This window comes from Delphinapterus leucas, unplaced genomic scaffold (assembly GCF_059928025.1).
Source record: "Delphinapterus leucas isolate spDelLeu-1000000601 "Yukka" unplaced genomic scaffold, BTC_Dleu_Yukka2 spDelLeu_asBTCV2_sq61, whole genome shotgun sequence".
Lineage (NCBI taxonomy): Eukaryota > Metazoa > Chordata > Mammalia > Artiodactyla > Monodontidae > Delphinapterus > Delphinapterus leucas.
Window position 1 is genome coordinate 500,848 of NW_028322270.1, and position 12,794 is coordinate 513,641.

At 41.1% G+C, this 12,794-nt stretch overlaps 1 protein-coding gene across 1 annotated transcript in view; it reads right to left on the reverse strand.

Moving 5' to 3' along the window:
• LOC149743879 (uncharacterized) overlaps window positions 1-12,491 on the reverse strand; it is a 102,082-nt gene extending 89,591 nt beyond the window's left edge. Inside the window, exons 1-2 of the mRNA XM_089906087.1 lie at window positions 12,414-12,491; window positions 10,537-11,047 (exon numbers count right to left, since the gene is read on the reverse strand). Coding sequence (XP_089762213.1) covers window positions 10,537-11,047; window positions 12,414-12,491 — 589 coding nt within the window. The remainder of the gene's footprint in view (window positions 1-10,536; window positions 11,048-12,413) is intronic.
• Between the last annotated feature and the right edge of the window lie 303 nt (window positions 12,492-12,794).

A 12,794-nucleotide genomic window follows, 5' to 3' on the forward strand; every position in this document is an offset into this window, starting at 1 on the left:
ATTAAATGAATTTAATTTTGCGTAAAGTGGTAGAAATATTTTCTTCAGCAAACATACCTGCAGATATAAAATCACAACCATAAATCTACAAAAAAGCAAGCTATTGAATGAAATCTGATTGGTTATTTCCCTGCAGTATGGATCTGCTAATCATTTAATTTACTACTTGCTAACAGAAGCCAAAATTTAAATATACATATATATATGTGTGTGTATATATATATCTCTCTTCAATTTTAAATCATTCATATATATGAACAAGTATACATACACATATATAACAATTGTTCATATATATATATATATATATATATATATATATATATATAAACAATTTAAAGTAAAGAAAGTACATCTGGTGGCCTATTTTTTCCCCCCGATTTCTAAAGAACACCATATTCTATTCTAGGCAGTGGAATGTCAGTCCACCTTAAGGGCTGTTCAATGAGCATATCTGAGAAAGCACTGGTTTAGCCAATGATGTACTTATTGAGGGAGGCCCTAGTGCCACTGTCAAGAGCTTATCCACAGGAGAGATAAGAAGGTACTTGTTTGGTTTGTGAAAAGAAGTAGTGAGGAATGGCAGGTAGCTGCAGGCTGATGACACGTGATGTCCATATATGTGTAGAACCAACACGCCCATAATTGCACCCATTTTCCATACCCAAATCCAAAGCCTTTATATCATTAATCCCAGGCAAAAATGGTAAGATTCATGTGTGTTACTATCCCACGGCTTCAAGATGCCTATAAACTCATATGAGTATGTCTTAGTTATATCAGTGGAGGACAAACCAGGCTTCTATCACCAAGCCCCATTCCATAACAGGCAAACCAGTCCAAGACTTCTCTGAGTGCTGCAGGAGAGTCTATGGAAGGGGCGCTCACTCCACTGTGATGCCTAAAATGCCTTTGCACAGAGCAAACATTCAATACATGCTGAGTGAATGAATGAGTGAACTGGTGTCATAAAACAGGCTTATTTCAGGGAAATTCCATTCAACAGGCTGGCATTCCTTCCTACCCATCTTAACTGTTAAGCTTGCCATCAGACAAAAATTTAATTATAAAACGTTAGAGCTGAGGAAATTTTAGAAACTATCTACTCTCCAGAGGTATACAACTTTAATTTAGTGGTAAAAATCACTAGGAGTGATTTAGGAGTCTATCAGACCTGAGTCCAAATTCCACATCTACCATATTTTGGTGAGCAAATAACTACTTCTGAGGCTCTGTTCCATGTATGCATTATGGGATATCATAATAATACATACATTAATTGTATGACTATCAGGGGATGAAATGACACAATCCATTTGCCATGGTCGGCTAAGTAATTTGCACCAAGTAAGCACTCAAGACATTAGCCAATATTAATAGCGGAGAGATGAAAACAAAACTCTGGGACTGATGCCTACCCTAGGGGCCCCAGTGGTCATAATGACTTTCTTCCATTCAGCCTGCTCTCTTCTCACTAAGACTAAGGAAGAGAAGATGAACAAATTAGGAATAACAATTGGAAAATGGTTTTATACTCCCTGAATGAATGGAATTATAATAAAATGATTCATGAGTTCTGCAGAAATATGATGAGGCTTTAGATCTTTATGTTAGTTCTCTACAAAACCAATTTATGGCCCTAAGATGTACCTTCCCACCCAGCCCCATCCTTACCAGGATCAAATATCATTGTAAATGGAAAAGTCAACAACACATAATCAACAAGCTAAGTTACAAGCCAGTGAAGTCTCGGAGGTTTGATAGAGAAAATTCAGATTTATCATTATATGTAAAAATAAGATGATATGAAGAACTCAATCTAAAAAATATTACCTGGAGATCTATAATCTCTACAATAGTGCTATAAAAAGTAAAGAGCTAGAAATCTATTTAGATGGTTTTCCTTACAAGAAAGCACTTTCTGTATAACTTTTAATGTACTATTGATGAGAACAATGCAACAAAATTCAAATAAATACCTGCAGATGTCCTACAAGAAGAAGAGAACAGAGTTAGATGTGACAGGGGATAACTGGACTTCAGGATGAGTAAGACCCTATACTTGACCTCAATAAATTAACATGAAATACAGTGGATGAGTCACGTACAGAATGTCAGAATTCTAAAAGGCCAAGCTAAGTACCAAAAGGAACATGTGGGGACTCTTAAGAAGGAAATAAAATATTGGTTAGTTGATTACGAAAAGGCAGAAGGGAGTAGGTTCCCTTTGGCTGCTCTTTGAAGAGATCACTTCCTTTCCCCCCTAGTCCTGAGGCTAGGGTGGCATGGGCAATAGAGGAATGTGGGGACTGAGAATCATTTCTACTCTCACCAGAGTGGCTGGAAGCAGATTTTCTTACCAGGATGTAGTAGTATGCTAATATTTAAGGGTTCTTGAGGTCAGAGAGAAGGGTTTGAATACTCCGGCTCCATCTCTTGCTGTGGGTCAAGTTTCTTGCCTTTCCAACACCTCAGCGTCTTTACCTGAAAACTGGGGATGATGATAATGTCTCCCACCTGAGTGGAGTGTGAGAACTACATGATATAGTGCATACGCAGGGCTAAATTTGGTGCCTGGCAAACAGAAAGTGCTCAGTACGGCAGGCGAGTGTAGTGACAATAAAGGCAAAGATGACGGGGGTAGTGCCGGTGTTGCTTCTGCCCCCAGAACAGGCTCTGACTGGGAGAGAGTTAAAGCACCTTTGGGTTCATGGGGGTTTATATATAAGCAACGGTTGATCAATGTGAGCTGGTTGTCCAAATGATTATGTGCAATCTAAGAAAAAAATGGGCCTCGGATCTGCTCAGCTACTTAATAATATTAGCAGCGGTAGTAGTCAAAGAAGCTAAATTTTATTAAGTGTTTATATGCCAAACAACGTGCTGAACGTTTTAAAAGGATTTACTCACTTATTACAACGAGGCTATACACTAGGTTCTGATAATGTTATTCGTCTCTTTCAGATGTTGACTGAGCCTCAGACGGGTTACAAAAGCACCTAAGATCCCGTTGTCAGTACATGACGGAAATGAGTTCAAATCCAGCCTGTCTGACTTGTTCTTAATCACTAAGGTATGAAATTAAGCATGTTGCCCTTTGCCTGATTCTCCTTCTGAGGCCTGAATATTTCACTTAGCTCTCTGAGTGCAGAAGAGAGAAAATTCTCTCTCCTTGACCCAACTTGGCATCAATATCCAACTCCCCTTCTCAAAATGGGTTGCTTCAACGAGCAGCAATGAATGCCGGGGTCATGGACCAGTCACCTTGATGACTAAGAGTCAGACACTAGGGAAAGAAAATGCTCTGTGACAAACCTACCCTTGTACAGCAACAAGACAGAAATGGGGGAACAGGGCAGAAGATAATGGAATAAGGCATAGGAAAAATAGCACCTGGCATCGTGATAGTAATAATAATAATAGTAGTAGTAGTAATAGTAATAATAATAGACTTTACTATGCTCTAGGCATTGTATTAAGTGCTTGGTGTAAGTGACTTCATTTTAACATTGAAAACAAGTCTATGGGGATGAAATATTATTAACATCATTTTATAGGCAGGAGTATTGAGGTTCAGGTAATCAGGTAAATTGCCCAAGCTCATATGGTTAGCAAGTGGAAAGCAGAGATTGGAACCAGCACCTACACTCCTAACCATTATGCTATAACCATTATGCTGAAGACATAAGAATTCCAATGGTCTTTCCCCATAACCCACTCCTGCACTCCAGACTTAAATACTCCAAGATCAAGAGAGAGCAAGCTTGGAGCTGCCACTCTTCAGTGAGTGTCAATCATTTCAAAACAGTGTATTTGCTAACAAGATGCAGTTCTTGTGATAATCTTCTCAACCAGGTATCAAGAAACAGGAAGCAAAGATTCAAGTAACAGTATGTTCCTACTTACGAGGAAGGTGGGACAGCATAGTTGACACTGGGCTTAACTGTTCTGGAAAACGTGGTCCCAGTAGGCATACACGCTGGTACATTTTCCCCACCTACCAAATACAAAAGAATTATTTCATTTCCATGTTGCTCTTCAAAGTTCCACCTCATTCGTGCCTGTCATTCATCCTCTGGCCTCTTCCTGTCTCCATTTCTGTACAGAAAGGTGCTGAGTCTCTGCTCTCGGATATAAAAAGGGTGTGTTAGGAGAGGGAGCCATGGTACCTCAATGTCTTTTTTTTTTTTCATCTTAATTCTATTATGCCAACTCCACTGAACTTAATTAGAGTGAATACAGAATTACACAATTACCCTCTGTTCTATTCTTCAGATGTTATATTTTGATAAAATTTACGACATGCTGCTCTCCCCTTGAACACCAGATGAACACTAGAAATGGATGTGTGTTGACATAAAATCTGTTATAATTACAATTCAAGTATAGCTTACATAATGATAGTGTTAACATAAAATTATAGATGTGTAGAGACAACGTGGTCATGCATTTTTTAGTATAAGTACATGCTTAGACCAATATCTGTTAGCGGAATGAAGATGGAAGAGAATTTTGGTTAAGCCACAAAGGCTGTTTAAGGACTTGCAGATAGCTAAGGGGAACTCAAAGACCAGTAAGATAGTATTTCCCCTGCATTCAATTGCAAATTCAATTGCAAAGTGAAGGGAAGATGTGTAATTTCCCCTATGGAAATTACAAGACAAGTACATTTTTTCCCTTGAATACCTGGGTAAATGCTTAAATTCTAATGTATATCAGTGATGCAAATTTTCAACTGAGTTTGATAAATCATAAAATAATAATTATACATATATGTATATAAAACTGCATGGAACTAGACAGTTCAGAATTACTTCTAATTAAAGAGGTACCCTATGGCAACTAACTTAAACCTTACAAAATATGGTTCCAAGTACCCTATCAGAGTGAAAAGTAGGAGACGGAAAGGTTTATTGTAAATGTTTGTAGTCATGGTGTCTTAACTAAAACTACTGTGTCACAAATACTATTAAAATAATTGTGACATTTTATTCACTTTTACTGCAAACAACAAAACAAACTATAGGTATTTTTTCATTTCAGGTAATTATTTTAGCTAACAGTTATTCAATGTTTTGAGAAGACAGAGTGCTAATTGCATGACTTCATTTTATCTTTAAAATAGCGCTTCCATGTCATTATTCTTAATATCTCCATTGTATTAAAGTGTATCTCTAGTTCAGACCTTTCTTCAGAACTGCAGACTTGTGTATCCAACTGTGTACTCAGCATCTCTACTTGGACGTCACGAAAACATCTCAAATCTTATACCTCCAAAACTGGTCTTTAATCCCCCAAACATGCTCTACCCCAAACTTTTTCCATCTTGGGTGACAGTAACCACACCTTTCCAGTTTCCCAGGCCCTAAATCTCGAATTCACCCTTGACTCCCTCTTCCTTTCCATTCTTGCATTCAATCTACCACGAAATGCTGTCACAACCTTCCCAATGTGCCACTTCTGAGAATTACCAGCCGCTAGCAGCCTGGTGCAGGCCACCAGCATAGACCTCGAGGATCCTGTAGTTGCCTCCCGAGATTCTCCCTGACTCCACTCTCTCCCCACATCCTCAAGGCCACAGATAGAGTTATGCTTTTCAAACAAGAGACAGTTCATGCCACACCTCGGCTAAAATCCTGCCCCTGGCTGCCTACATTTAGAGTAAAAGACACAATGCATGTGATGGCCTCCCAGGACTTACCCAATCCAACCCATCACATATCCGACCTCCAGCCCTCCTGCTGTCTCTTCCTCCCCACTGACTAAGTCAGCCAGGGTGGCCTCCTTGATATTCCTCCAAGCTGCCCGGCATATTTCTGCCTTAGAGTTTGGGGACTGGTTATTCTTGCTCCCAGGGAGTGGTCTCCCCATCATACATTCTGACAACTCCCTCACTTCAAGTCTTTGCTCAAATGTCAACTTATAAAATCCACCCTGACTACCCTATTTAAAACCGGAACCTACCTGTACACTCCTCCAGCACTCCCAACCCAAGCCTCTTCAGTGAGCTTCACATCCTTTTCCTTACCCCGTAGCGCCCGTCAACTTGTGACAAAGCACAGAATTTATTTATAACATCCGTTTCCACACGAGAGTGTAAGGAGGGAGAAAGCATGCAAGAAGGAGCACGCAGGCAAAGGCTCTTGTCTGATTTATTCATTGATACGTCCAAGCATAGAGAACAGGAAGATGCTTGATAAATAGTCCTGAAAAAGATACAGATGAGGAAACTAGTAGTGAAGCTCAGAAAGTTTAAGTAACTTCCTCAAGGTTCTAGAGCTAGAAGAGGGTCACAGTAGAATTCACACCTGGGGATGTCTAACTTCAAATCTCTTAGCCTCTCTGCTATCTTTTTTTTTTTCTTCTTTGCGGTACGCGGGCCTCTCACTGTTGCAGCCTCTCCCGTTGCGGAGCACAGGCTCCGGACGCGCAGGCTCAGCAGCCATGGCTCACAGGCCCAGCCGCTCCGCAGCATGTGGGATCTTCCCGGATCGGGTCACAAACTCTCAACCACTGCGCCACCAGGGAAGCCCCTCTCTGCTATCTTAAGTCCATGCAATTCAGGATTTGTTTTAATCAGTGCCATGGAAATTCTCACTCCACTGAATAGGATCACTAAAGTGTTCTCTGTCTAGATTTATATATATATTTTCCATTTAAACAAAGGAAACAGAAGAGGGGAATTCATCATGGGTTATTGCGGTAGTTTTACAGCAATTTTAGCAATAATGACATTTAAGTAATAGTGATATTTAACGATAGCATAATAATAATAAAATAATAGCTCTTAAATGTATTGAAGACGAATCGCATGCTAAACTCGGTGCTAAAATATATCCATGTATATTTTGTGCAAAATCCTTATGAATATTCTATCAGATGAGCTTTATGTGTAACTCCACCAGGCATACTTCTCTTATTCCGCTTTCAAAGATAAGGAAATTGATGAGAAGTGTGGTAACCGTTTGATCAAGATGAGACTGGTAATAAGTTGTGAGTATGAATTTAAATTCAGGTCTAACTCCAGAATTTGATTCTCAATCCATACATGAAAATTCTGATAATTCCTTTGATAAGGGTATGTTCTCTCCTGGAAAACATCCCCCATTATGTCTGCCTGCGCTCATACCTTCAGAACACAGTCAACTTTGAAACATGATAAAAATGTTTAAATAGTGTGCTTTAATAAATGGAAATATCTTCATCTAAACAATAACACAAAAAGGCAGGCTGAGCCCTCTGAAGTGGCTTCGCTGCTATCTTCCATCCAGAACAAGAGAAGGAATCAACAGCTGCAGAGTAAAGAAAGCATGAAACCCAGAGATGGAGGATTCTGTAAATGACCAATTACAAGACTATTAAGCCACACTTCCATAGCAAGAGGCAAAATATTCCATTAAACTGAAAATTTTTCTACCGCTAACTCCAAGGCCCACACAAACATTAATGTTGCATTTATTAGGATGTATTTCCTGTGCTCTATCAACTTGACTTTCAGCAACTGTATTAATACAGTCCTTTCGCTTTGCACATATATCTGAATGATGGATTCCATTACTGGAGTTTTGTAGAAAGAGTGGAGTGAATGAAGTAAAGTTTGGGAAGAGCCATCATAATCCATAATGATGGGCACTGAATCAGGACAAGAAGAAACCTCTCTTCTCATTTATTTGAATGAAAATTCTACTATATATTTATTGCCTCTGTACAGGGCCATCTGTTGAATAGTGGAAAACAAGCATCTTTCATTTGGAGGTAGGATTTGTGTGCTCAAGTTTCTATGGGCCTGCAGAATTAATCTTGTTTTAGAAATGAAATAAAATGTAATTTCTTACTGTAAGTAGATGTGGTTAAGCAACTGGCAACTTTGATGTCTTTAAATCACTGCAGTTTCAGGGTAGGCAAATCTATAATTATTTCAAGCACTTCTTTATTGGTGCAACAATTGAGCAGTGTACATAGTGGTCAACAACCTGGGCATTGTCAGACGACTCTAAGTTTGAATCTAGACTTTGCCACTCACCAGCTATGTGACTTTCAGCTATGAGAATCACATTCTTCAGCTTTGCAGTGTGGATTATTATATGCCCTTTGCAGAACTACTGTAAGAACTAAATGCATATGGGCACAGTGGCTCATAGTAAGGGCTCAAATTAGTACTGTGGTCACTACTAGTAGTATTGAAAAGAAATTAGAACTTCTATTCTCATAAAGTGGGATATGTGTCCCTTTATCATTGTAATTTCGTATCATTTTACTTTTGACCTTATAATTTAATAGCTTGATCCAAGAAACATTTAGCAGTAAATATAATTGAAAGAAGATTACCTGTCAAACATGAAATACTGTAGCATCAAGTGTGCTGGCACAATACTCTTCTCAGATAATTAACCTGTAAAAATATGTTATTGTCTTCTTTTTAATTAAGCACATTGAACATATATATTTACTGTGCCAGTTGGCGAAAGGTCCATTAATTAATCAGTCTAACTATGTGTTGCATAAACGTCTTCTAAACATAATCGTATATGTATTTTATTTGTTGGGAAAATGTGTTTGAGATTGTTCTTTTCTGCCTATTTAAAGTAAAAGAGGGTGAGAAGTAGAGTTAGGCTTAATGTACTTTGTACTCCATTATGCCATGAAAATGCTTCTGTGCCCTGGAGACAACAACAAAAGATTTGCTTTAATGACAAGAATCAAGTATGTTCTAAAGCTTCCAGGTAGGAGGCGTATAGGTTGCAGTTTATATCAGAAGTCTTTGCTCTCTCTCTCAACTGCGTCTAGATGGGAAAGATGTGGTCACAAATGCTTCAAGGTGATATAGTAAATGTTGGAAAAGAGGGGGGTAGGAGGCAGAGTTTTGAATATCTCAAACCTGAGCTAGAAGGATTTTATTTAAAGAAAATAGCGGATATTATTTTTCACTTAAGGAATGCCACTCAGCAAACCTGACATTAATGTAGGAAATTAGCTCTTTTAGCTATGATGCTTTCAAATGCACATTACTGAAAACAAATTCAAAATAGTCAAAGGAAATTTAAAAACAAAAACCAAACAACAACAACCACCTCAACAAACAAGTACTAGAAATTCAGGGATGCAGCCATATTCAGATACAGTTGGATCTGCAAGTTCCAGAGTATCAGCAGGGTTCCAGCTCTCTCTCCATCGCTCAGCCCTGCTTACCTCTGCAAGACTTTATTTTACAGAAAGTCTCTTCTTGTGCTGGATGGTCACTGGGAGTCCCAGAGTCATATCTCCCCAGCTTAGAAATTCCAGAGAGAAAAGACAATTCTTCCATTTTTCTCTGAGAGAAAAGTCCTGGGGAGGAGTCTGATAGACTCAGCCGAGGTCAGATGCCTACCCATGAGCCAATCACCTGCTTTACTGGAGTAGTGGGTCATCCCCGGGGCCCGTGAGGAGGCAGGATGGCATTATCTGGCAGTTCTCCAAGAAAAGCCTGCTGTTTTTGTAAGATGAAAGGGGAGAGGACATGGATAATGAAACCTGTATCTGCTTCTGTAAAATCCACAGAATCTTACTCCCTGCCCTGTGTCGATGACCATGCAGTAAGCTGACCCAGGAGGTCATTTTGCCCACAACAGTCTTTATATATATGACTAAGGAACACACTGGTAAAAGAATATGGAAGAAAGTCTGAGTATGACAAGTCAGCTAGACTGGTATTAACTAAAAAAGCTGTGTGAAAATATCCTGAAAAAGTTGCCCCCAACTCACTCAAAGTCCAAAGTTGGAGCTGGAAATACAATGTCATGGAGTTTGGATAAGAACAGGTTTTCTCCAAGCTGAACTATGACACAGAGATTAGAGACTTCTAGAAACTATACTTTTTCAAAGAAAAAACATCACACGAGAAAAATGAGGCCTAGAAAAATTAAATGACTTAAGCTAATTAATGGCAGGACTGAGACTAGAGTATACTTTGTGTAATTGGCTATGGTCTTTTTGTTTGTTTGTTTGTTATCACTTCAGAACGAGACAAACTTAAAGAAAGGAAACACAACCAAAACTCAGTGGTTGGAAAAGAGACGGATGTGAACGCCATCTTGTTTCTTACGTATAAAAAGTTACCCCTCACAGTGTTTTGGAGGAGAAAACGCTGGCTCTTCCCAACGTTGGTTACATACACAAAGATTCCAAAGACAAGACAAGTGCTTTGCAAACAAAGTAACTAGAACCAGCTCAGGCTTCCCCGCGCCAGGTCCTACGTTCCACGGTCAGAACCACCAACTGTATCCCCCCGGGTAACAAGGTGATTCAGAAAAGCTGGCGCCTTCAGAGAAGGGAGAAAACTTAGCCGGGAAGAGAGTCAAGAGGAAACTTGCTCAGCTTCTTGCTGGGGTCTGAAACGATCCCAATAGAGTCCTTAAACCCCTCAGGTTTCCCCAATCAAGCACCCTCGCCTCCAACCTGGGCCACCCCAGATCTGACTATCAGACGACAGAAGTCTGCGGACGCACGGAGAGCTGACCACCCCACGAGAGGGACCTACGCGCGGCCGCGCCCACTCACCTGCCGCTCCGCGGGAGACGGGAGACCTGCCCCGGGTCCAAGTCCTGGGCGTGGCAGACTCGCCCCTCTCCGGGCCCGACTCCAGCTCACCTCGGCGCCGCCCGCCTGGGCGCCGCCATCTTGACCACAAAGGGGGCCTCGCGCCGGAGGCCCCTGAGCGGGCGCCCTGAGCGGAGCCGGAGCGCCGGGGAGGCCCAGGTCGGCGCCCTACGTCCCCCGCGCGCTCGCGCCCCGTCCACGAGCGACGAGAGTCCCGCACGCAGCGCCCGACCCAGGCTTCCGCGGAACCGGCGCCCCGCGCAGCCCGCACCGCGGCTAAGGCGGCGCCGAGGGCGGCCCGGGCGGAAGAGCGGGCGCGGGGCACGCGCTCGGTAACCTGGCAACGCGGCGCAACCCGGCGTCTTCGGCGAACCCCAGCCCTCCACCGCGAGGAAGCACGGACCCCCGCACCCGCCGCCCAGCCCGCGCCGCCCCTCGGTCGCTCCGCCCGCCGCTGCCCGCTGGCTATGGTCTTTTAAATCCGTGATACAACGTCTATATGTAACAAATCTGTTAAACCCTAAATGTTTATGATATTCAAGTAATCCATTATCTGAATTATTCTTGAAGATAAAACATCCAAAGACTTCTTAATTGTATGGGTATACATACATAAAATACACGTGGAGGTAACTTCAAATACAGTATGTGCCTGTCTCTATTCCTTCCCTCTCCGCTCTTCTAAAAAATGCCCCTTTAAAAATTGCTCACTCACCATCTATTAGGTAAATTTGCTGAAACACAGTAAATGTGGAGACAGAAATTGTTATAGAGACTATTCCAAATGGCACTGACACCTGTATTTATGAAATTTTTAAAAGGGTAAGTTAGAGTTGTTTTTTTTTTAAAAAAAAAAATCCCACTATAGTAACACCACATCATCCTAGGTGCCCAGTTCTATCCAATTACATAAGATGGAGAAAGAGAGAGAGATAGAAACAGAGAGAGAGAGAGAGAGAGAGAGGAGAAAGAGAAAGAAGAAAGGAAGAAAACCAACTACTTATGTATAAAATGTTGCTCCCAAAGTTTGAGATTATACTCAAGCATCAATGAACAGAAAGAAAACACTTACAAATTTACAAATGTATTTCATTTATGGTATGAGGGACACAGGTTTAGATTTGCAACACGCTCCCACAAGGGTCAAATTGACCACTTTTTTCTATCTAGTTGCTCTTGAGAGAACAAAACAATTGAAACAGATGCCATTCAATTCCAAGTCTATAGCTTAGACCATGTCACTGCACATGAAATATTGTTCATTCAGAGTCAGCACATAGCAAGAGTAATTTATACTCTCAGAGTATTTGCTCTCAAGTCAATAGCAGCGAAGCCTTGACTAAAAACGTTCCCATTACTTTCCATTGTAATATATCTTACTTATAGCCCATGAAACAGTGGTCAGGGGAGATTTATTCTTTGGACACCATATTATATAATCTCTCCACTTTAAGCCATCCCCCACTCGGCGATTATTTTTTAAATATGTTACTCGTAGTCAATATTAATTTACATTTAATCTTTCTTAGCATTATGAGTATTATTTTGTACAGGCTCAGAAACAAATCTCCCGAAATTCCTCCCTGATGCTCCCTTCAGGCTGAAAATGCATTGCAGTGTGGCTGCAGTGACTTAATTCTAGTTGGCAGAGCCCTGGCCACACACTAATTTCATTAGCCTCAAACTCCTGGATTTGAAAGATCCACTGAATATGATTCCTGTCCTCTGACACGTCACTTACTAACCAATTCAGTGTGCATACAGAGGAGAGAAAGGACTTGCTCAGCTCTGGCCCACCGGCAGGCAGATGAGAATTCCCAGTCAGAGACACTGTTTACATCTGAGTGGTCGTTCTTGCCCGGGTCCTCATTTTCAGGAAGGAACTTCAATCCAGGCTTTGCCGGCAGCTGCAGCATTTGTTACATCCATTACTAGCCCCTTCTTCCTTCCTGCCCCCCAGTGCTTAGCATCCCCCATTTCAGTCACTAAGTCTTCCTTCCCCCAGCCTAGAAGCTTACCTCACCATAACTTTTTATCTCAAATGATAGGTTTGGCACATTCCCCACAGCAACCCACAGGGACTGGGGAAAAGAAAACTCAGATCTCTGGAGAGCTAAGAATTCAACCATTTAGAGAAGTTTCTTTTATACAGGACAGTCTTCATTGAGCTGAACCCTGCAATCCCAGAGAAGATTCACCTACCCGTTCTTTTCCTCTTT